This window comes from Brachypodium distachyon, chromosome 5 (genome assembly GCF_000005505.3).
Source record: "Brachypodium distachyon strain Bd21 chromosome 5, Brachypodium_distachyon_v3.0, whole genome shotgun sequence".
In the NCBI taxonomy this organism is placed as follows: Eukaryota; Viridiplantae; Streptophyta; class Magnoliopsida; order Poales; family Poaceae; genus Brachypodium; species Brachypodium distachyon.
Window position 1 is genome coordinate 14993997 of NC_016135.3, and position 25065 is coordinate 15019061.

General features: G+C 45.7%; 3 protein-coding genes and 1 long non-coding RNA gene across 4 annotated transcripts; 3 read left to right on the forward strand and 1 right to left on the reverse strand.

Annotated features, from left to right (window-relative positions):
- The first annotated feature begins 324 nt into the window (after nt 1-324).
- On the forward strand, nt 325-1436 carry LOC100831921 (ethylene-responsive transcription factor ERF027). The gene has a single exon (XM_003581229.3). It carries the CDS (start codon nt 512-514, stop codon nt 1088-1090), a length of 579 nt encoding a protein of 192 aa, XP_003581277.1. The 5' UTR covers nt 325-511; the 3' UTR covers nt 1091-1436.
- An 872-nt stretch (nt 1437-2308) lies between these two features.
- LOC100829971 (protein phosphatase methylesterase 1) lies at nt 2309-7582 on the reverse strand. Its single transcript, XM_003579796.4, has 13 exons — nt 7367-7582; nt 7173-7257; nt 7007-7077; nt 6263-6377; nt 6070-6149; nt 5652-5736; nt 5472-5552; nt 5083-5177; nt 4911-4961; nt 3764-3844; nt 3236-3308; nt 2794-2871; nt 2309-2707 (listed from the first exon to the last, which is right to left on the reverse strand). The coding sequence occupies exons 1-13, from the start codon at nt 7570-7572 to the stop codon at nt 2675-2677; spliced, it is 1134 nt and encodes a 377-aa protein (XP_003579844.2). The 5' UTR covers nt 7573-7582; the 3' UTR covers nt 2309-2674.
- Nucleotides 7583-15421: 7839 nt separating this feature from the next.
- Nucleotides 15422-17473, forward strand: LOC100832217 (endoglucanase 11). The gene is made up of 4 exons (XM_003581230.4): nt 15422-15727; nt 15853-16371; nt 16494-16643; nt 16729-17473. The coding sequence occupies exons 1-4, from the start codon at nt 15473-15475 to the stop codon at nt 17362-17364; spliced, it is 1560 nt and encodes a 519-aa protein (XP_003581278.3). The 5' UTR covers nt 15422-15472; the 3' UTR covers nt 17365-17473.
- A 262-nt stretch (nt 17474-17735) lies between these two features.
- Nucleotides 17736-19396, forward strand: LOC112269416. Its single transcript, XR_002961264.1, has 3 exons — nt 17736-17847; nt 18442-18521; nt 18905-19396. It is a non-coding gene; the product is annotated as an uncharacterized LOC112269416 (long non-coding RNA).
- The last annotated feature ends 5669 nt before the right edge of the window (nt 19397-25065 follow it).

The window sequence follows — 25065 nt, forward strand, 5'->3', positions numbered from 1 at the left end:
CTCCCTATATTATTTTCCTGCCTCCGCTCCTGAGTGTGATTTAGTTTTGCTAGCTCCATTGTTGTTTCCGAGAAGGCCAGATGGTACGGAATGCTAACTTTTGAGTGTCTTTCCTTTCCTAGCCATTCTCACAACAGCAAACTAGCTAGCTCGGTCCAAGAAGATCGATACTACACTACGTGGTACTACGACTCAACAGCCGTGAAGTGCCCACAGCAACAACGGCACATCGATCGCCCGCACTGTACATCGCCAGGGACGGCACCATTAGTTTATTGCCCCAATCATGGAACCAAATCATCAGCTTAACATAGTAGCGCTAGCCAGAGCGCGTACGTATGAAGTGACATTTCGTCGGGGCACACACAATGACCCCCTCCTTCTTCATGCATGCACTGCGCATGCCTATATAAGCACACCAAAGTTCACATCCAATTCCGCATCGATCGCACACACAGCACTCTTCGTCTACTCTCTCCCTCGGTGTGACGAATTTGCAGGAAATCAAACAATGGAGGAATCGTCGGGCAAGGCGCAGCCTCCAAACAACGCGAGCGTGTCCCAGTCCCAGTACAGGGGCGTGCGGAAGCGGAAATGGGGCAAGTGGGTGTCGGAGATCCGGCAGCCGGGCACCAAGACCCGCATCTGGCTCGGCAGCTTCGAGTCGGCGGAGATGGCGGCCGTGGCGCACGACGTGGCGGCGCTGCGGCTGCGGGGGCGCGACAGCGCGCAGCTCAACTTCCCGGGCTCCGTGGGCCGGCTGCCCCGGCCCGCGAGCTCGCACCCGGACGACGTCCGGGCCGCCGCGGCCGAGGCGGCCGAGCTCGTGCGCTGCGAGCCGGCCCTGGTAGCGCGGCGCGAATACGAGTGGGGGAGTCAAGATCAGGAGGCGAGCCGGGTGGAGGAGGTGCAGGTGGGCGGGACTAGGGGGAGCGACGAGGAGTTCGAGGTGGACTCGCCAAGGCTGTGGGCCGAGATGGCGGAGGCCATGCTGCTGGACCCGCCCGCGTGGGCCACGGCGGGCGCCAGCTGCGAGATGGATCAGGCCGCCTACTGCTGGTCGCAAGGGTCCCTCTGGGACGCGTACTAGCTAGCTTGGGCTGTGGGCCAAGCTATGACCGTTAATTAGGAGTACTACTACGGAGTACCTGGCATAGTGGCATTGACCTTTTAATTACCTCACAACTCCTTTTCCGGAGACGGGTAAGACGGGAGAGGCTCACCGTCACCGACGTCAGGCGTTGGAGCCTCAGGGCTGCTCTTTCGTGTACGTATGCGTGCGTGCGTGAGAGTATGTTTTCTCTGTGTTCTTTTTTCTTTCTGTTCGGCTTGCGATCGTGATTGGCTGCAGTGATTAGGCCCATAAGGAAAATTTGATGGCGGAGTAGTACTATAAATATAGTTAATCGACTATTCGTGGTTGCTTCGTTTCTGTCGATCCTGAACTAGTTACTTAGCATAAATATTTGTGGTCGGGTTGCACAAAATTGTAATACTATGTCGATTCATATTACTTGTTGCAGATTTGTCTAGATACGCAAATACCTAGACGTCGACAAGTAATATGGATCAGAAAGAATAAGTAATATGGGTTTATGGTTATGGAGCCGATCACTTAGAGAAAATCAACAAGTGATATGAATTGGAGGTGTAATTAACATTGGGATAAGCTTGTGCAACCGATCACCCGGAAAGAATCGGGAAGAGATTGCCATATAAAGGACTTGTGCATCCAATTCGAAAAAATTTAGCAAGAAAAAGCATGCATGAAATTGAACTTTTTGAGGAAAAAATGGACGAAGAAACATGGATGATAAATTAAAATTATCTGGTGGAGCCGTGAATATTGCATGGTTAAATTGAGAGAGGTGATAACGTGCAACCAACGAGAAAACGCCACATAAACCTCAAAGAGAGATCAGGCGATGCATAGATCAACCAAAAAGTAAATATTTAGCAGACATGTTATTGTATGGGCTAAACGTCCCATTTCAGACATTTGCTAGATGCACACAGAGAGAAAAAGTGACATTAGTATGTTCACATGAAAAAAAAAATCAGTACGTTTCTCTAACTTAAATCGTCTGGATCCTACCTTGGTATGTTTCGGCAAACTTTTTTCAAACCTTTTTGTTACCACACGATAAATAGCATCAGATTTTGGAAGAAGCTAATGTGTTGTAGTTTGTTAAGTTCGTTACTAATATGGAGGTAAATGCATATATTATTGGGTGGTAACTTCAATCATGGTAATTATAGTAGGCGCGCGACTGTTATTAGTTCTCATGGTCACAGTAAAACGCTGCCAAAAAGAGAAACTTGGGCCAGCAGAAGTCGAAGCCTGCCTTCAAGGTATATGATCGAGGTCAGCTTGTGGGAATGTATGTCAATATATCTATAGCATATCAGCATATGCATCTAGTTCATGGGGTAACACTTTTGAACTTTATTTACAAACGGCACGGAAGTTGCTCATAAAACAATTCAGGACATGGATGAGCTGAAACCAAACGGTAAAACCAAGAATTGCTCGCCCCTTCGATGAAGCCATGATCATATTAAGTGCAACTTTTTCTTCCATGGGATATTACGATGAACAGGCACATGTAGGTAACCTCTTCTTTTCCCTACAAATTGTCATATTGCAGTTGGAACTGCCCGTTAAGCATTCTGTCTAATGCTGCCATGTTTTGGCGAGGCCAGGGATCTGAGAAAATAGAAGCGCCATGTATTAAGGTTTTGAGTGTAGAAAGCATATATTAGCATAGTGAAAGGCGAAGGATAGTTACGGACCTCAACACCATTGGGACCTATTTTATTGCGAGAGATGAAAGTCAATATATGTGATGCAAATTCCTCAGGTACATCTTCCTGGAATTAAGTTTTGAATAATATGGCAAAACTAGTCAGATTTGTAATTCACGAGTTAAGATCCTTAATACGGAGTAGTAATCATGTTTCATGAAAGGCAGTTCGCCAGCTATAACACCAGCAGATGACCAGAATAATGAGAACCACTCAATAGAAAAACTGTGTTACCTCTAAACATCAGAAAATTCAAGACCATTTCAAAGTAACTCTAGAGCATCTACACATCTACATATGTTGTGGTCATTCTAGCCCTAGTAGAGAAAGCAGCATATAGAACCACTGAGAATGAAGCTCTGCTAGAAAATGGAAAACATCCTTGCTTGGGAATAAATAATTTGCTCAACAAAGAACATTAGGATCTAACCTGTATGGCATGTCCAGTGTGTCGAACAACCACCATTTGAAATTTCCCTTGCATTTGACCAATTGTTAAAGCTCTGCAAAACATGATAACCAAGTAACCAACACATTACACATTTTGTCCTACATGGATCAGGACGTGATATAAGGTATTTCACGTTTCAAAACACTGCTAAGAGAAGAATAACAATGCATGCTCGTAAAACCATCAAATGTTTTTTACAGTGGATCATTATAATCTTTGCAACTCAACTGGTTAGTGCTAGCAACAAAGCTAGCAAGAACTTCAGTTTCTTGATAGCCTGGAGATAAATAAAATTTGGACCAGTAGCAAGGAAACCAAAACTCTTAAAAAGCTGAGAAGAACCAAGGAGATACCGCATGCTGGTGCAACGAACAAGGCAATCAGAAAAATAAGAATCAACCAGAAAGGAATTGCACTGATTTGAAGATGGATGGTGCTAGTGCAAATCCAGAGCGCAATGATGGTGGGTGAAAATCAAGTTTTTCAGACTGGAAGAATGTAACAAACCTGTCCAATCTATCGGTGCCAGCTAATAATAGGATCTTTTGTACAGGGCAAGATAAGAACTTGTCTGAAAGACCTTCATACCTAAAATAGAAATATCTGCATATTTCAGTGTCAACCAATCACAGAAGAAAGACAAGCAAATAACTTAGAACAGTCAGAAGTATTACCAAAAGCAAAGTGCATTCCTCAAAAAATGAAAACAAAAATATAGGTCATGAAACCTGGCCTAGCTAATCAGTATTTGCTCCTACTATGTTTGGCACTTGCGCTAACTCACAAAGCCTTTTTTTTTGTTCCATTACAGATTACAGATAGAATAACTTCCAGACATTAATAAGAGGATAACACGGTATCATCAATACTGTAACACAAGTATTAAAGAGTTAGGTCTTTGCTACATTACATAAGTAGCATGTTATATAGACTAGATAAATCAAACTGAAGAAAACTAATACTCCCTCCTACCCATATTACTTGTCTCAAAGTTGCCCAAATATGGATGTATCTATATTTAAAAGGCGTCAGGGCCGTACCTAGGAAATTGAGACCCCCTGTACAAAATCTAAAATGGGGCCCTAAAATTTGTGGATGCCAATCTAGCAATCTAGGCGCTGTTTTCCCCATGTCAAACAATAGATCCAAAGCGTGAAAGGAATCAAAGAACTGATCGGATATTATTCAGCTGGGAGACAAACCGATTTACTATTCATATTCAGTTGAGAGCCTAGGAGGCAAAGTGTCAGCGATTGGGCAGGCAGAAGCAAACCATGGAGTCAATCGATAGAAGAATAAAAAAAAAATCGATATGTATTCAGGCTGCACTGTTTTGTTTTTCTCGTTGCTAGAATGCTATGTGAGCTGACCGGTGTGGGGTCTTTTCTATTTTCTCTCCCTGGGCCTTGTATTTACGGTGATTAAGTCTACAAATTAGTATACTAGTTTCGTCGAATTTGGGGGGCCCAACTTTTAAGGGGTCCGTCGCCCATTCTGCCCCTGCCGATGTACGGCCCTGAAAGGCATCTAGATACACGTAATATTTCGACAAGTAATTCCGTCCGGAGGGAGTAGCATGCTTGTATAATAAAAATATGGAAGCTGAGAGCATACCATAAAAAACATAAAGAACATAGTAAGGCTGAGGGCATACCATCCTTTCCAGTATTTTTCCGTTTTCTCAAGAGGAGTACGGTATGTATAGCTGAAACAAAGTACAATTCCATATATTTAGTTCAAAATTATGATCAATATTAACCGTGCATACTTTTTTATATCCACATTGAGCTGCAAGATAGACATGCATTATGTAAACTATTGCTTACCATTCCCTTGATTCATCATATTTCAAGGTCGGTGGAACGGAAATACGCGCAGACTCAATATTCCGTAATGACCCACCTTTGACACTCCATTCAATCTGCATTATTTTAAGTTCGATTAAACAAACTAGGGTGACGAATACAATATAAACATGGCTATAATCACTTGGATTTTATAAGCATGGCACTTGTTCAACATGATAGTGGTTTCCAATTGCTGCTCTTTTTGTGTTCATGCTATGTCCTGTGGCCATGTTGGCCTGTTGAGTACAACATTAAATGATGAAGGGAAGCGCGATTAACAAAATTGGAGAATTTTATATACTAAGGGCAACAAATGTATCCAATGCTGAATTCACATGAGCACAAGTAATATGCATTCAACAGCATACTGCTTTTTCAATGTTGGGGAAGTGATGTGCTCGATTTGCTAAGATCTTCTGCATGTGAACCAGTGAAGCCATCGCTGTTCCCTTTTAAGAAATGAGAAGTTAGGAATCAACAGAGCTACTGTTTCATGACATGTGCGACCAAAAGGTAAGATCTAACATAAAGGAAAAGCTACTACTAACCTCGACTACATCAACAACAACAAGACCATGAAGATTGCGGAATACTTTTCTTGCAGCCACATGTACAGCCACCGAACCTCCCATGCTAAAAAAAGTTGAAGAATTGATCACTAGATGCTACCAGAAAACAAACCAAAACGAAATGCCTTGCTGAAACTAAAAAGGCATTATATAAACCAGCCAAGTAAAGCAGAGATGAAACTTGAAAAGTAGCTCGTGTATTAACAGGATGACTTATGATTTTTGTCTACGACGATACATGCACTGTAAACTAAGGGATATATCATGTTGTAACATTATCCTCTGGGAAACCACATCTGTTGTGAACTAGTAGAACTTTCAGTCAAAGTCCATGCCTTACTTCAGAAAAGGGGTGTACACACAAAAGAGAACGAAAGGAAAAATACATGACACTTACCTATGCCCAACAAGTATAATTGCTGGTGTTGAATCTCCGTACATTGTACGTATAACAGATATCACATCATTGGTAAGAGTCTGCAGTTCAAATAATAAAATCTTACACAAAGGTCAAGAAGTAATAGAGCAACTCATAAGTATGGAAAGTGGAACGATCAGTCAAACTAGTAAGTTCTAGAAACAGCACATACTTCAATGGATAAATCCAAATCATCACTTGTTGTAGATTTTCCATGTCCCCGTAAATCCATAGCAACAACGTGTGACTTCTCCTTTATTCGATTAGCTGCTAGTGCAAATGAAAGCCTAAGGATATCAGGGAGACAACAATGTAAGTACTAAGCATACATGGAAGTTTCAATGCAATATTCCATAAGGATCAAGCCCAGTCACTTAAGAGAAGGATATACACGATTATTGTAAATAAAAACAAATGTTGCCATTGCAAATCACTACATCATTCCGGCAACGTTTATAGAATAAAAACAATTTCCTTCTCCCCTTTCTACAGTTGGCATGTATCTAGAAAGCAAATCCAAAATGAAATTTACCAGAACATTCCACAAATAAACCAGAAATTGAGATAGGTGCATTTCCCATGAGAACATAACAAGTGGGAGCAGGGGCAAGGGTTGCCTTACAAATTCAGTAGAACGCACCTGAACATCTGGGCAACATAAGAGTTCCAGAATTCAAGCACAAGCCTTCATAATTACGGAATACTTAGTAATGATGATTCACTCTTGTTATTTTTAGTATCACGGATTCTAGTCGCTGTTTGCAGGTTTTTATGCTCCATCCTCACCCAGATCAATACAAGTTTTTAGCTAATCCCATGAATTTTTTTTTTGGCGATGAATGAATCATGAACATGATGCGACGAGTTCCAAAATGACATGGACGTCTACGCAATTCACCACGGCAGGCCGACTTACCCCGAGTAGCCACCTCCGTGAAGGCAGAACACTACGGGACCCTCCGATCCGGCCATGTACACATTGAAAACCTACAAGAAAACACACCGAGAGGAACACTTAAAATAGTCAGACCACATCACACCAGAACTACCCGAGAAATTCCCCTGTCATCGAACGCACGTACGTCTTCGGTGTCAGGGATGACGACGGGGCGCTCCTCATCGAAGTAGGCCGACCAGTCCAGCGGCTCGTACTTGTGGAGCGAGCGACTGCGAAGGCATCAAGAAGGTACATGAGTTAGGGTTTGTCTCCGGGAGACTGGCACTGACGCGTGGTAGAGACAGGGGGGACGGTGAGCGGGTGGGGATGGTGGCTTACTGCGTGGCGGGGCGAGGTGGCACAGCATCGGCGGAGAAGGCGGAGGGAGAGGGAGAGGAGGGCGATTCTTCGGGTTCCCCGTCCTCTTGCAGCGAGGAGAGCGGCGCGGGCTCCATGGATGCCGTCGGGGCCTGGGCTGGAAGAAGTAGTACTGTTTGGGGCAGAATGGAGAAGGGGGTATCGAGAGGGGAGGCGAAAGACGGCATCACGGCACCAGCCAGCCGCGGACACATTATTACCGGTGGAAATGCCGGTGCGCTCCACGGCCTAACGCACACATCACGGCCATTTTAACAGATGATCTCGTGCACTAATAAATCATCATTCAAATTCTGTACCACATTTTCACATTCTAACAAGAAAAGATCCAATACAAAAGTTCAAAACATTGAGCAAATTTGTATACATCCAAAAGTCTGGAACCCATAGAAAGAAAATGCTAATTTCCAAACATGCAATCGAACTATCAGTAGATGCTAATTTCCAATCACAGCATGCACATGGTAATCATTCGGTGCATGGTAGAACACTAATCTATCTATTATCCATAGCAGCTACCATCAATCAGGTTGGGAGTATATCCCAATTAGCTATCGAATTATCCGTCTAAGCACCACAACAAACGAAAACAACAAGGACTCGTCGGATGGTTGAGCTATGGCCGGCCACCTACTGGATCTCATGCGTGGATGGCGGACGATGGCCACTTTCTGGATCACGCGTTGGGACTGCGGACAGCGGTCGTCGGGTGGATCTCGCGTGGGGTCGGTATGCTTGGAGTGGCCAGGCCGCAAACTGCATCGAGAAAAGCAGTGATGTCCGGGTGAAGGAAGGAGCAGGAGGTCGGCGAAGAGAAGGGAGGCGGGTGGGGTGGGGGGGTAGCCAGAGAGGAAGGGGGCTACGGCGGTAGGGGCGATGGAGCAGGTTGGGTGGGGCGTCAGGAGGGGATCGAGCAGTTTGGGCGCTGGGGACGTCCGGGTCGAGAGAAAAAACGAGCGGTGACATATTGACCGTAATTTTGGTGACATGACGTACGGCAGCGGTCGTACCATCACCACCAACTTCAATTTAATATATTGGTATAGATACTAGCAAAAGACCCGTGCGTTGCTACGGAACAACGAAAAATTGTATCAAAACATCAAATTAAATGTTCATGAGCACATATGTATATAACGATTATGATATGTTTATTTTCGTAGGCTATACTCTGGTCTCTTTCTTTTTTGCACATGCCTTATTTCTCCATCCCGTATAAAGAGAAAATGACACATGCAAGTCTTTTGCTCTCTACCTCTAGGTTATCATTGTTCTCACATACACGACACTTGAGTTTTTTTTAAAAATTGCTGAATTCATGAAGTGATTCTCAATATAATCATGAATAATGAAGAACGAAGAACATGTAGTAATGATAACGTTTATCACTTCGATCGGTCCAAGCCGCTCGACCTCCCGTGTGGTCATGATTTAAACAGCAAGCATCGGTATATCGATCAAGACAGCAAGCAGCAACAGCCATCACATAAAGTAAGCGACAGTATAAAATTTTGCTTAATGGATCCTTGCCCTACTCTCCTATTACTCCTACTCCGTACTTTATTTCTCAAATCTCTTCTCCCAATTTCTCTCGCTCTCTCTCTAACTATCCTCTCCATCCACCCTGAGTGCAAACCCTCCTCTCCCCGTCCCGATTCATCGGAGGGCCACCGATGGCTCGCGCCGACACGGTCCTTGCTGCCTTGCATGAGGCTGCCGCCATCCCGGCCTCAGGCTCATCCCATCGCCGTCCAAGTCCCGCGGGGAGCCACCGGCACGAGCGGGTGGAGGCGGCGGTTGGGGCACGCGACAGAGCCGCGGGTCCGTAGCCGCCTTCCGCACACGGACACCGCCGACGCGCACGAGCTAGTGGAGGCGACCAAGAGCGGCGCCGGGCGCTGGCGAGATCCGAAGGGCGGAGGCGAGATCCGCATCGGGCAGGGGGTGGGGGTGAGATTCGTAGGAGCGAGGAGGGCTTTGTTGTTTCTTTTTTTTTTTGGGCGGTACGTGTTTTTTCTGTGCTTGAGGACCGCGGGAACCGGGATTAAAAGGCGCGTGGGGACAATGATTTTAATATCATGCTATCTCGACGCTATAGCTTCACTATAGCAAATTTGGACCACTCCCGTTAAAGCTATGCACTTTTAGCGCTAAATAGAAAATGTCGCTAATAGCTCGCTAAAACGCTAAATTGGGCCAGAAAGTAGCGCTATTTCTCCCGCTAAGCCCCAAAATTTCTTGATTTGAATTTGGAAGTTGCACCTAGTTATGTAATATGCACTTATGCAATCCTTTTATTGCTACAATCATCATGGTTATTCAATAAAAGTTTGTGTCATTCAATTTCTGGTCATATTTTTTAGATGATATGAATATATGATGCCTAATTTTCATGAAAATTTTCTTATTTCTGAGAAAAACGCTAAATGGCTTAGTGCCGCTATAGCTTCACTATAGCTTTCTTAGCAGCTGGAAAATGCCGCTGCTAAGAAGCATAACCCGCTATTTAAAACTATGGTGGGGACAGCGGTGGTAGATTTGTAATTTCGGTGAAGTGACGTACCGCGACGGCCATACTATCACTATCAACTCCAATTTAATATATTGGTATAGATTTGTCTAAAAAGACAACTTATCCTAGTATAACTCTGTGCAAATACACAAAGTAGCCACAGAAAATCTCAGCATCGCTCAGAAATTTGAGGGGAAGAGAGAATACAAAACAGAGCAGCTCAGGGGTGGCGATGCTTCAGGCAAAACAGAACAAAGAGAGGAACAGAAGCTTGCATGCATGCAGGTTGAAGAGGAGTATCTGCTCCAGAGATGCTCAGCATCGTAGGGCTCGCGCAGATCTACAAACACCGGAACTCAGAGCACTAGGAGAAGGGATCGCCGGCTACCAGGTTTTCCCCAATCCTCTCAGTCTCCCCTCGATTCTGCTTTTGCCTCCCTCTCTCTCGCCGATTCTGCTTTCCTTCCGACGTCGCACCGTTTCTTTCCCTTCCCCGCACCCTTTCTTTTCCCTCCCGCACGCGGCTTGATTTTGCCTCCCCCGCATCTGCCTCCCCCCCCCTCTCTCTTTGACTTTAATTCACAGGAGGATACTTGATTCTGGTTTCCTTCTGCAACGCATCACCTTGATTTTCCTCTCCCGCATGGCCGCATCTACTCTGTTATGTCCGTGGCGTCGCGTTTGCAGCTCGTGGTTTGGCGACGCCCTATCGGATCCTGCCCCTCAGCTTTGAGCCACCGAGGGGCGCCACCGTTTTCGGAAGAGGTGGGTTCTTCTCGCGCGAGGTGATGGCGGGGGAGAGCGAGGCGCTTGAAAAGAAAAGAGAAAAACCCGTTCGGGATGAGCCGCGTGGGGGAAGCGGTGGCACACGGATGTAATTTCCGAGAGTTGACGTACGGCGACCGTACCATCACCACCAACTCCAATTTAATACTCCGTATATTGGTATAGATTACTGTAGATACAAATTCCTAATACATGTGGAGAGTACGAATTAATTCGAGTTCAATTCCTACATGACGTGACAACTTTTTTTCAGACTCATTCTTCTCTAGTTCGATTCGATGACGTGACAACTTTAAAGGGAAGGCTTAAAACTTTAAAGGGAAGGCTCACGTCGCGGGTGCCAATGTCAAAAATCAATACGGTTCGATTCGAGCTTGCTTGAGTTGAGATTACCTCGTCGGTTTCCAGTTCGACCGATACATGAACAAAAGTTGACCGATAAATAAGTTGACATATATCGATGATAGACACGCACATCGGTTTCTCGGGAAAAAAAAAAAAATACACGCACATCGATGGAGCAGTGGTCTGAGCTCCCCTACAATATCCTCGGCATGATCCGCTCCAGGGTCGCCTCCCCACGGGGTCGGGGTCGCGTCCGCTTCGCCGCCGTCTGCAGGCCGTGACGTGCCGCGGCGTTACGCCGCCCGTCTCCGCACGCTCCGCCGCCGTTGTTGCTCCTCTCGCCACTATACGGCGACCGGGAGACGAAAGCCTTGTACTGCCTCGAAGACGGCGGGGTCATGCGTCTCCGGCCTCCGAGAGACGTGTGGGGCAAGTGGCTCGTCGGCGGTCACGACGGAGGCTGGATTGCTTGGTGGATCCACGACAAGGTACCGCCGATAGTGATCGTGAACCTCTTCTCTGGCGCCGAGATCGCCCTATCCGAGAAGCAAAGGAGCTTGGAATGCAAAGTCTGCTCACCACGCGCACGTCGCGCCTCCTTGATCCGGAAAATCACCTTCTCGGAGGCCCCCACATCAAGTAGCTGCATCCTCACCGCCATCACCAGCAACACATGCAAGATCGCCGTTTGCAAGGTTGGCTGCCTGGGCGATGGCTGGACGACCCAAGGTTGCGGTGACAAGGAAAAACTCGCGGTCGCGGATATCGCCTTCTGCCGCGGGGAGCTCTACGGCATAACGCGCTATGGCGAGAAATTATTCAAGTTTGACATCGGCCAGCTCCTAGACAAAGATGCTACGCCAACGCTAGCCGCCCACCTGCTGGTCTCGCGAAGGTACGATAGCCCCACCAGATGGAGCATAGATAACGAGTCCGTCGTGATATACCTAACTCAGCTGCGTCACAAGCTAGTTATGGTGGTGAGGGCGCAGCTGCTACCTCCCGAGGGCGAGACTTCTTTCAACTTCTTTCAACTCGTTGATAACGCTGACGGCGGCTATAGGTGGGTGGAGATGAGGAGTTTGGACGACCATGCCTTGTTCCTGGGGCCAAACTGCTCTACGGCGGTGCACGTGCCGCTAGGAGGGCTCCATGGTGTGGAGAGAAACACAATCTACGTACTACTCTAATCATCGGCCTGAAAGTACTATTGAGTCCTTCATCGATGTGGTGTACTTGACAACAACTCATGATGATGACTCTTTGTATAGAAAGAAAAATAAAAGGGTCAGTGGTGATGAGATCAAGTCGATACTATGTGAGGGATGACCCTTGTACTCCTACATGGCTTCTCCCTCCCATCATCTAACCAGCATAGGCTCGTACGGCGTTCCACCGCGCTACTGAACATATCCTCAATGTACCCTGTACACGTTCATACTTATTAAATTTTCGGTTCTCGCAGCTTTGATGATGGTAGTCGATCACATTATGGTAGTCACATAGTTTTTTTCTCAACGTCGAGAAAACCTATGATTGATATTTTGAGTACCTTCTCTCTGTACTTGATTTCTACCTACTTCAGGTGGTTGGAGGCTTTACTCAGCCTCTTGCTCGTCTACTCGCATCTTCCAGTGTGAAGCGAGCCTCTTGCTCTCAAAGAACTTTTCGCATTACACAGCTTTGTTTTGACTCAATAGTGCTTTCTGTCTACATGTGTAAATTAGTTTGCAATCTTCCATATAAAGAAGAAGAGAAAGAAACAACTTATGCTATCACAATCCCTCAATCGGCCTACTTACCTCACCCGTTAGCAACTAAACACAGAGTAATTTGATACTAAAGTGAATGTTGTGGTTTTAGTCGAAACAAAAAAAAATTGAATATCCAATTGAATAATACGGTTTGTATACGCAGAGTTAACAGCTTCCTTGTGGAGAGTAGCTCGTGTATTAACAGGATGACTTATGGTTTTTGTCTCGTGTATAGAATTTTTTTTGTCTCCACTAACTATGCAAAGAGTATCATGGACTAATTATCAGCTTGCTTCTGGAGATCAATATGTTAACTAGATAATGTTTCAATTTGATTGGTAACGAAATTTTAGGTTCTAGGCTTATTATTTTGAAACACAATTTTATTAACATGTCATTATTAGTTCATTAAATTTTCATTGATATATCACTGATTTTTCATTTGAAATTTCAGTGATGTAACAACAAAATAGCGAAATATCAATGAGAGCGAAGGATGACGACGTGTTGATTTTGACAAAACTCAATGGTGCAAATGGAAAAATGATCAGGTCAAAAAATACGTAGTACTAGAGATGGGGTGGACTGTGGTCTAACACAACCGAAGGGTGTAAACTTAGATTTAGGACGAAAATTGAATATCAAATGGTTCACACCCACATAGAGGGAGGCGAAGATTTACCTAAGTTCAGGACCCTCGAAAGTTAATATACGTCAACCCCCCCACCCCCCAACCCCACCCACACACCCACTGTCACTGTCCAAAGATATGACTTCTCAAAAGGCGTCTGCAACCATGTACTAGGGATGACAACCGAAGGGTGTAACTGAAAAATCGATTCACTCTTCAACTACACCCATACTTCCATACGGGAATAAGAGTGACACGAATTTATTTAGTTCGCATGTATCTATACACTAAAACACGTCTAGATACATAATAAACCTGGACAAATTCGAGTCACTTATTTCCAGACGGATAGAAGACTTTTCAAGACAAACTACTCTGGTGATGTCAACGAAGGAAGAGGTAGCAACATAACTGTTTTTTATTGCAGCCGCGATAGAAAGAAGATGACGTCGGGGTTTGGAGCAAAGATGTACCCAAGAAGAATATCAGATTCCCACCGTTCTTCTAAAGTCAAGTCCCGTGTAAAGCTACAAAATTGCTACTCCCTCGTCCCATACTAAGTGACTCAAATTTCACCAAATATGAATGTATTTATGCCTAAAAAGCGTCTAGATACATGTAATAGAAAGTCACTTGATATGGGACGGAGGGAGTACTATTTTTCTTTTGCTTTTGAGAGCACCAACCTTTTTTTAATCTAGAACACATGAAAAATTATACGTACACCATCAAAGATGGCTGTTATTTACAGCCATAAATTTATTGTTGTCCAAAGTGAGTTTTCTTGTCACTGCACATGCTGAGATGCACGGCATGACCAGTTTAAAAGCGACCATATACTAGCATTTAGCAAGAGTATGATCCTGAAGACTTTGTTACTTCTAATATTATGCTTTTATGCACTACCATATCAAAATAGTGGACGTGTCAGAGTGGTTATTGGGTATGACTAGAAATCATATGGGTTTTGCCCGCGTAGGTTCGAATCCTTCTTACACGAATTGTTGTAACCCGTCATTTTTTTTTCTTTGATACTCCGTATGAGATTTGATTGTCAGTGTCAACATCTACAACAAACCACTGTCCCCTCTTGCATTCGAGGCCAGAAGCACTTACAAGTGTCAGCATCTATAAAAAAAACAAAGGTGCATCCATATGTCCTCGTGTTTAATATTTTCTCTTGTTGGTGAGTATCTAAAGGTGTTTTCTGAAAATCACGCAATCACCGATCCTGGGGTGATCTCATGTTCTCAATCATTGGATAATCTCTCATGTTTAATACTCACTCCGTCCTAAAATAAGTGACGTGATATACAAATTTAAGTCATTTATTTTGAGACAGAGGGAGCACCAGTATCTGCTATGTTGGGTAAAACCAAGTTGAATGTTACTACATGCCAAACAGCCCCCTCTAGCCCCCAGAGTAGGTACATACTGAGTGTGAGCTGCTTGTGTTCTCTTGGCCTGTACTAACAGCAAAGCCCGGTCAACATCGCCATCTCTCCCTCTCGCTCTAATTCTCACACATGGATCACCATGGCTTCCTTTAAGTGATCCCTAAGTTAGCTTCTGAGCGAGCACTAAACCGGATACATGGCAGGACCCCGAGGCACCACCCTGATCTCGAGACGAGAACATGGTCCAAGAGAAGATCGATCTGGAGACCAGATTATAGATTTCGCAACAAGCCGATTATGAGAACAGATCGATTAGTTTTCCTGACATGCAGGGCGACCTACGCAGACAGATTAATCAGCTTCAGCTCAACAACCAAAACTATACCAATCGAGTTAGCCGCCTACGATTATATGACCATTTCTTGGATCCTGCCAAAGCTTCGACCCCATGATCGATCGCTCTGACCCGGCACGCTTTTCGGCGCAGGATCTTGGGGGGCTGAGATAACATAAACAAGCTGCAACATGCATTCAGGTTAATTCGTAATCAACATTCGCTGCATGCAGCAAGGTATTTTGGTTCGTAGTATAAATCCTAACAATGTGCATTGCAATGTCGCATAACCGCAGACGGGGGAGACGATGAGCTCCGTCGCCCCGGATCAAGCCGCTTCGGCAAGATCAAGGGCCGCGTCATCTCGCGCGGTTGTGCTTCTCGCCTTGTTCCTCGTCTCGTTTTCCGGCCATGTCGTCCTTGCCGCCGGCCACCCTGATTACGCCGATGCGCTCGCCAAGTCGCTGCTCTTCTTCCAGGGGCAGAGGTCCGGCCGCCTGCCGCCGGACCAGGCCGTCACGTGGAGATCCAACTCCGGCATGTCCGACGGCTCGGCTGCAAATGTGAGCAAACCCAGTAGTATGTTGCTTCTCGTGGTGCAAGGTTGACTGCGGTCAACGTACAGATCTCGAAATTGACTTTTGTTGACTTGTGGCTTGGGACGGGCTTTCGTGCCTGCTTGTGTCAGGTCGACCTGACTGGCGGGTACTACGACGGCGGCGACAACGTCAAGTTCGGGTTCCCGATGGCGTTCACCACGACGATGCTGTCGTGGAGCATCATCGAGTACGGCGGGCGGATGGAAGCCGCGGGGCCGGGGCGCGTGCTGCACGAAGCGCGCGCCGCGGTCCGGTGGGGCACGGACTACCTGCTCAAGGCGGCCAAGGCGACGCCCGGCAAGCTCTACGTGGGCGTGGGCGACGCCGACGCCGACCACCGGTGCTGGGAGCGTCCGGAGGACATGGACACGCCGCGGACGGTGTACGAGGTGTCGGCGTCCGCCCCGGGCTCTGACGTCGCCGGGGAGACCGCGGCCGCGCTCGCCGCGGCCAGCATGGTCTTCAAGGCCGCCGACCCGGCATACTCCAGGCGGCTGGTAGCCGCGGCCAGGGCCGTCATGGCGTTCGCGTGGCAGCACCAGGGGAAGTACAGCGACCACGTCGGCGGCGGCGTGGGTAACTACTACCCGTCCTACTCCGGCTACAAGGTATCAAATCAAATGAAATCTCCCATTCGAAGTCCAAACAGCTATAGTTTTCCATACGACGAATTGAAAATGTGCTTCATCTCATGCCACGAATTTGCGTGGCGTGTATAACTTGTATGCAGGACGAGCTCCTGTGGGGATCCGCATGGCTGCTCTGGGCGACGAAGAACACCTCCTACCTCAACGACCTCATCGCCCTCGGCGCCAACGACGGCATCGACATGTTCAGCTGGGACAACAAGCTCGCCGGAGCGCGCGTCCTTCTGTCACGGGTAACAAATCAACACATCATGCTATATACTGGTGCAAAAATCAAGTTCGATTCACTTAACAAAATTAGTGCTTTCATCCGAGCAGAGGGCTCTGGTGGACAAGGACAAGAGGCTGGACCCATTCAGGCAGCAAGCAGAGGAGTTCATCTGCCGGGTCCTGCCAAATTCCATCTCCCCATCATCCACAACACCCTACACCCCGGGCGGGCTGATGCACCGTGCAGACAACGCCAACCTGCAGTACGCCGCCTCCGCAAGCTTCCTGCTCGTCACGTACGCCAAGTACATGTCCGTCTCCAACCGCGCCTCCTTCTCCTGCCAGAACCAGAACGGCGGCCAGAACCAGATCAGCGCCAGGACCCTGCGAGCCCTGGCCAAGAAGCAGGTGGACTACGTGCTGGGCGAGAACCCGCTGGGGATGTCCTACATGGTGGGCTACGGCGGCGAGCGGTCGCCGCGCAGGATACACCACAGGGCGTCCTCGATGCCGTCCGTGGCCGCGCGCCCCGCGCGCATCGGCTGCCAGGAGGGGTTTGAGAGCTACTTCAAAGCTGGCGGCGATAACCCCAACGTGCTCGTCGGCGCCGTTGTTGGCGGGCCGGACCAGAACGACGCGTTCCCCGACGACCGCGCTGACTACGCGCGGTCCGAACCCACCACGTACACCAACGCGCCCCTCGTCGGCTGCCTCGCCTACTTCGCCGGGAGCTACAAGAATTAATCCACGATTACGGCGAGTTTTTTGACCATGTATCATGCATGGACTGATGTACCTCCGTGCTTTTGTTTACCCCTGATCGTTATAAAGCGTTCGTGGGAAATTGCAAGTCTATCGACACAGAATGACAGAAGGCAGAACAACCACGTACAAATTCGAGATGTGTAAAAGAGTATAATTATGTTTGGGCCTAGCCCAATGACGACAAAGTCGCTGTCAGCAGGGCCTTCAGCTCAGATTAAACAGCCTCGCGGTCGCGGGCTTTTCATCACGAACGTCGTTGGGGAAGTTCGTTCCGGATTCCCGGGCGGAACTGAATGCGGGTGGATTGGAGCCATTCCCGTAACAAGATATCTCGTTTTGCACGAGGAGTCCGCCTATAAATTACGAGCCCCCCTCGAGTATTTTCTCCACCGATCGCATAGTGATAGCTTACGCCCGCTTCAAGGAAAAGAAAACCGAGATCCAATCGTCTCGATCGTCAAGGTAACTAATCGCTGATCCCTTGTGATGGTCCCCTTAATCTTGATCCGTGCAATTTTAGTTTAGGTGATCTTCCTTCCCTGCCATTCTAGTCAGTTTGGATGATCTGCTTCTAGAGTTCTAATAGTGCGTTACTTCAGAAGTTCAGATTCATCCCCTTAATCTTGTTAGATCCAGTGTGATTATATTTTGTTCATCTTAATCGATCAATATTGCTACGTAGTGTAGTTTGGTTTCAGTACTGGTTTCCCAACAGTCCCTCATGTTATTGAGTCTGAAGCTGTTTAAGTTGTGCGCCATCCCCAGTTAGTTCGTACTGAGACCTGAGAATTTAACTGATTTCTGAAAGAATGTATTCGTCAAAGTCAAACTGACGAATCACAACTCAAAACACAGAGAAGATAAAAGAAACTAGTCATGGATCGTGAACGGAATGGAATAACAAAAGAGTTGATAAATAAAGTAAAGGTACTCCTTTATGCACACATGTTATTTTGTTAAATCTTGATGGTTAGTTCTATATTGCCTATTATTGTAGGATAATTTTAATGTTGTTTGGATATCAGAATGCTAATAGGATGTTTAATGACATTGCAGAAGGTAGAACAGTTAAATATTTTGGATTGCTGGAGATAATGTTGCATGATGCGAAAAGTGGCAGCCACTTGAATGGAGAGGTATACTCCTAATTCTTTCTCTCTGCTGTGTTCACGAAGCCTGCAAATGACAGAATCTCTTGTGCTCTGATTTAATTGTGAATAATCCTCTTTGTAGTTTGTAGATATGATCTCATCTATCAATGGCCATCAGTATTACCAAAACTTTATTCTCTTATATGGGGAGTTTGACCAACGCGTTACTGTAGAATTAAATGGTTGAGCAAAGCATAAATATTTGGTGGATCAACTGCCACATCTTTTTTTATTTGAATCATTTTCCTAACTATTCCAACTTATTTGAGCAAACATGTATTTGCTTATAATTTATTTATTAGGCTTCGTTCCTTTTGCAGAAAATTGATGCTGTCAACATTGAATCTGACAATGTTATTAATTTGCAGGATCCATCCTTAGAGAGCAGAATATTCGACAAATGATTTTGAACCAGATGGTGTTACTCAATCTCCATCACCTAGCATTACTTCTCTTGCTGCCTATGCTCCCATCATTTATTATTTTTTTGACCGGGAAAAGCAGCAGAATGCTCCCACCATACCTGCTGAAGATACTGAAATATCCTAGTTAATCAAACATCAGAATCTCCCTCGCTGGATACTCATCCTTCCACATCAGAAAATACAATGAACCTGAGTATTGATGATCATTATGCACTACTGAATAACATGTGCCTTTCTTCGATGGAAGGAAAGGAAATTGAGGTTGGGGAACTTCTGTCACATGTGGAAGCATTGCAACGAACTTGAAGAATTGAAGGAGAAGATTACCCGCGAATATGTTGAATATTGTCTGCTTGTTGAGAAACTTGGCATGTTAAAGAAGAAAGCGAACCAGCTTCCGATGGAAACATCCAGAATAGGTATTGCAACGTGATATGTATGGTGTTGCACTCTGCATTTGTTTCTTAGAAAAACAATATAGTTTAATTTCTGTTTGATTCAGAATTGTGATATTGATTGGTTTAGGAGACCAGTTTTTCCCCCAGGGATGGTGCTTGTTTTTGAGATGGCTTGGGGATACTTCCTGCTGTTCGTCTGTAATTTCTGGCTTTTCATGCCTTCTTATCGTTTTTTAGCTTTTGAGAAACATTGTTTTCGGTGTCCTCCAGACTGCTGTGTGCGTTCTTGTTAGCTCAGTGCGGCAAGTGTGTGAACTATGTGGGTTGTGAACTTTTGTATGTTCGTTCCGTTATCGTATGATAGTGGATCCCTTAAGGAAAAAAATGTGGTCAGATTCAGATGTCCAATACAAGCATTGGCCATTTACTTCTTTCACCTTCTATCTGTTCTAATTACTCCCCAGGTATATCAAAAATGTAATTTAAAACCTAACTGGTTTGCGTAGGAGTAGTTTCCGTGAGTCATTTCGATTAGAACAAATGAAAGCACACAGACCTGCACCTTCCAGGAGGTTGATTTTGATTGTTCAGGATAAACAGCAAATGCGGACTGCCAGACCTGCAAAAACATCCAAGTAAAATTGTCAAATTGTCAAAGCAGTAAACAATCAGATAACCTTGTATGATGGCATATGCATCTGGCGGAAGGGATGCTCCTCAGATAACCTTGCTCCATGCGCTACTGCACAAAAAAGAAAACTTTGAAATAGATGGACGGGGTGAAATCTGAGGTCGTGACCCCATCCTGCACCCGGTGCTTGAAGTTTATGAGATAACAATAATACCCGATTCATCACAAGAAAGGACACATAGAAGCTTACCAACATCGGTGTCACACACCCAGCTACCGAAGATGTTTCACCAGTAAGTTCAGTTATCTGGCTTGAGTAGACTGACCCAGCGTAACGCTTCACTGCGAAATCATCGTTTCAGATTACGGGACTATCGAGACTTGTAAAAACAGCATTGCTTTAACCTAATGGATAGATGATGCAGCTGCACTTTTTGGCTCTTCCGAGCGCACGCACGCGCAGCCGCGCGACCGAAACCGAAGCCATCGAAGTAGCCACGTCCCGACCAGGTGGGCGGATTTTTTTTGCATTTCCCCCCCTTAACGGTGGGTCCCACAGCGCGCGCCCCTCAACACCACGGTTTGAATCTCGGGGGGCGAGCCGTTCTCTTTCCCCCATTTTCCTCTCCTCCACCGCAAACCGCAAATCTCGCTCTCCCCATCCTGCCATCGCCATTTTCGCTGCTCCCCACGCCCGCACGCAGCAACCGCCGCCGCGACCGTGGAGAGGGCGGATGCGGTGCAGTAGGACTGCCGGGACCACTTCTGGGCGTCGCCGGGACTCCCCCTGCCGCGCGTCGCTGCTGATTTGGGAGAGGAAGTGGGCGCGGCGTCCTAAACCTAGCCGGCAAAAGCGGGAGGTCGCCGGCGGCTCCTACGGCGACCATCGAGACGAGGTAAGCGGCGCGGCCCGCAGCTCTATATCTCCTCCCCATCCCTCTCACACCCCTCCCTTTTCCCATGCGATAGAGGAGGCATTGGGCGCAGCGATTCCTAAACCTAGCCGGCAAAAGCGGGAGGTCAGCGGCGGCTCGAACGGCGACCAGCGAGGCGAGGTAAGCGGGGGGCGCGACGCGCATGGTGTTTTTCTCCCCCGCCCTTTTCTCCCGCACGCTCTATCCCCTCTCACACACCCACTTTTTCGCATGCGACAGAGGACGAATTGGTGCTCCACCGGTGACGATTGTGCCTCGATTCAACGGCGACGAGGAGAACTTCGGTTAGTTTGTCCTCCCGCCTACAACCCGCACATCCCCTTGTATATGCATCACTAGGGTTTTGTTTCTATCCTTCGGACTAGCCCGTAACGCTCACCATGAGATGAACTAGGTGCCGTGTTTGCGCTGTGCCTAGCGAATGTTGCTGACGATGGCAAAAATAGTTGCAAAATATTGGCGAATATTGCTTTGTATAAGCTCTTTTTTTGCATAGTTTTGTGGTCTTGCTAAAATGTGTGTAATTAGCCCCTGGATATTTGAAGTTGCAAAACAGTTTGGAAAATGAGAGTATAGGATTGTAGAGTTGCTTTTTATCATCTTTTGTTGCATAATTTTGTGGGTTTGTTGCTAAATGTGTGTAGAGGGTGGGAGGTATTTTTAGCCCCTGTATTTGTAGTTGCAAAATAGGTTGGGGGGTGGGGGGAAGTGTAAGAGGGAGAGGGGGTATTTTTAGCCACTACATATTTGTAGTTGCAAAATAAAGGGGAAAATTCAATATAGGATTGTAGAGTTGCTTTGTTATCATCTCTTTTTTGCATAGTTTTGTGGGTTTGTTGCTAAATGTGTGTACTTAGCCCCTGGATATTTTGTAGTTGCAAAATAGGGGGGGGGGGGGGAAGTCAATATAGGATCATAGAATTGCTTTGTATAAGCTCTTTTTTTGCATAGTTTGGTGGTCTTGTTGCTAAAATGGTGTGTAATTAGCCCCTGGATATTTGAAGTTGCAAAACAGTTTGGAAAATGAGAGTATAGGATTGTACAGTTGTTTTTATATCATCTTTTGTTGCATAGTTTTGTGATTTTGTTGCTAAATGTGTGTAGAGGGTGGGGTATTTTTAGCCCCTGGATATTTGTAGTTGCAAAATAGGTTGGGGGGGTGGGGGGAAGTGTAAGGGGGGGGGGGGGTATTTTTAGCCACTACATATTTGTAGTTGCAAAATAAAGGGGAAAATTCAATATAGGATTGTAGAGTTGCTTTGTTATCATCTCTTTTTGCATAGTTTTGTGGATTTGTGTAGTTGCAAAATAGGGGGGGGGGGGGAGTCAATATAGTATAGGATTGTACAGTTGCTTTTTTATCATCTTTTTGTTGCTAAATGTGTGTAGATTACCCGATGGAGTTTTTAAAGTTGCAACATAGGGGAGGGGGTGGGGGTGAAGTTGCTTACATGGTAAATGGGAGTTGCTGTTTTTTTGCTTTTACATGCACAAATTAGCAACCATCTGTTTTTTACAGGGGCCAATGGCTTCCGCTGACGATACCATGGATACCAGTGGCGAAGGTGATGGCGGAGGCAGCAGCGATCAACCGTTCGCTGGGACTGCACAGGCAACGGTTTCAAAATCGGTAAGGGCAGGCGGTTAGCATTAGCATTAGCATTAGCATTAGCACAACATGCCCAACATGCATCTTTAGAGTTTCTATCAATAGTAGCTTGGCATAGACGAGCTACATACCTGCCATATGTGAGCTAGCAGAACCCTTTTTTGTGGCATATGCTTTTTTGTAATTTCGGGGGGAACAAGCAAAAGTGCAACTTATTATGTCTGTGTTTTTTTTTTCAGGCACAAGCGACACTAAAAAAACCTAGCCCTTCAAAGAAGGGCCGCAAATCATACAAAAGGGTTGCAAAGCGCACCAAAGTACAAGCTGAAGATGAAGTTCGAGCTCAACAACGTGAGGAAGAAGAAGTTACAGAAGAAGCCCATCAACAAGTTGAAGAAGAGGATCAAGAACCAGCTCAACAAGTTCAACAACAGGAGCAGCAAGTTGTAAAAAGAGTGAAGGTCAATCCCGACCCCAAAAACGTAAGATATGGTTACTTCCTGAACAAACTAGTCAACACAGGATCACACCTTGTTTTAGACCTATCCATCTGTTTCTTAGTTGCAATTTTCCCATTCACTAGCAACTTTTGTAGGCAGTAATACAATTAGGGACATAGTTCTTGCAACTTTTCATTCTGTCATTAGCAAATTTATTTTTACCCACAGACAATGCAACTTCTCACCCATGAGCTAGCAACTCTAACAGTAGAGAGTGCAACTTTCATTCTGCTGAACAGTTTTTTTAGAAGATTTATTTTCTAACAACATTCACTTTTGTCTTCTTTTTGGGCTTCTTTTTTATGGACATGACAGCGTGGTAGGAATCGGGCATCACCCTCCAGGCTATTCAAGCTGAATGAGTTGCTCGCAGATGACCAAATCGAACTTATTGAGAAATATGGCTTCGGAGGACTAACATACGTCCCAGGGTCAATGTCTGATAAATTGAGCAAATATGTTATGTCGTGCTACAGTGCTGACACATGTGAATTGGTCTTGCCAGAGAGGGGCAAGATTGCCGTGGATGCAAAGAGTGTGAAGAGGATCTGGAACCTCCCAAACAAAGGGCGCCCAGTGCCTTATGTGGTAGATCAAGACGCCAGCAACACCATCAAAGAAATGTACAACCTTGAGAATGCAAATTTAGTAGAGATGTTCGATTGGATAGATATGATAAAGAACATGAATGGGACAACTGATCACAATTTTCTTAGAGCGTGGCTCATCGCCGCGATTAGTGGGTTCCTCCGGCCAAGCACCAACACCAAAGTGAGCCCAAAAAGTTTCCCGGCAGTTCTTGACCTGAGGAAACTGAAAGACATGGATTTCTGTCAATTCGTGGCAGACTCCATCCAACATGCATTCCTTGATCTTGGCAACAAGAAAAATTCAATGTCCTGCTGCGTGTTCCACCTTGTCGTACGTGCCCTCTATTCCTCTTCTTTTCTTGTTTTTTTTTGTAGCAAACATTCTTTCTATGAGGCACAACACAAGAATACCCTTTTTTTGTCTTTTTGTTTTCCTCGACAACTGCTATACTTGGACTCCCTAGCCCACGGAGAGCGGATCACCGGGGCCGAGATGAGGGTTCAAGCATGGACCCCAGCACTAATTAAGAAAGTCATTAAGAAGGACATAAGGGAGGATGGCCAGTTCGAGAATTTACCTGTGAGTTTTTTTCTTTTTTTTTCACCCACTTTTTTCCTCCCCCCGGAGCCGTGCATTGGAAAGTTGCTGGAATATTTTTGCCACAGCAGCTGCCATTAGTTGTAACTAATGCTAAAAGCTCACTTGCTTGTTTTCCTTTTTTGGCAGCTCAAGGATATTTACGCGAAGGCAGCTCAGCGAGATGAAACAAATGTTTTCATGGGAGGACCAGTTGTAGCAGAAGAGTTTGTCGCCTCCAGGCTCCCAAGCAACACGAGCGCAAATGTAAGTTAAAATGTCTAAAAAACATTCCTGTCCAAACTTGCAACTTTCTTAAATACAACATGCAACCAACCATAACAGATCTGCAACTCACCATTTTTTCAACATGCAACTACATACTTTCAGACAAATAGCAGCTTTTCACAAGTAAGCTACAACTTGGGACACATGAGCTAGCAACTTGTCACATCAGAGCTAGCAACTAATAATGTAGGGTAATGTAACATGCAACATGTCATTTTTCTACATGCAAGATGCATCTTTTTTAATGCTCTTTTTAATGTACAGAAAGCAACTTTCTACACACTATTTTGGCAACTTCTAATAATGTGTTGTCAATATACAGAAGAAGAGGAAGATAAAAAATGTAAGTTGACATATCTAAAAAACATTCCCATCCAAATTTGCAACTTTCTTAGATACAACATGCAACCAACCATAACAGATCTGCAACTCACCATTTTTTTAACATGCAACTGCATACTTTCAGACAAATAGCAGCTTTCACAAGCTAGCTAGCAACTTGTGACACATGAGCTAGCAACCTGTCACATCTGAGTTAGCAACTAATAATGTAACATGCAACTTTTTAATGTACGG

Coding starts and splice junctions, on each gene's coding strand:
- LOC100832217 (XM_003581230.4), top strand. CDS start 15,473: ATGAGCTCCGTCGCCCCGGATCAAGCCGCTTCGGCAAGATCAAGGGCC. Junction 16,372..16,493: donor CGTCCTACTCCGGCTACAAG/GTATCAAATCAA, acceptor ACTTGTATGCAG/GACGAGCTCCTGTGGGGATC. Junction 16,644..16,728: donor CGCGCGTCCTTCTGTCACGG/GTAACAAATCAA, acceptor TCATCCGAGCAG/AGGGCTCTGGTGGACAAGGA.
- LOC100831921 (XM_003581229.3), top strand. CDS start 512: ATGGAGGAATCGTCGGGCAAGGCGCAGCCTCCAAACAACGCGAGCGTG.
- LOC100829971 (XM_003579796.4), bottom strand. CDS start 7,572: ATGCCGTCTTTCGCCTCCCCTCTCGATACCCCCTTCTCCATTCTGCCC. Junction 5,178..5,471: donor TCCCCAACATTGAAAAAGCA/GTATGCTGTTGA, acceptor AAAATAATGCAG/ATTGAATGGAGTGTCAAAGG. Junction 3,845..4,910: donor GAAAAATACTGGAAAGGATG/GTATGCCCTCAG, acceptor TTTCTATTTTAG/GTATGAAGGTCTTTCAGACA.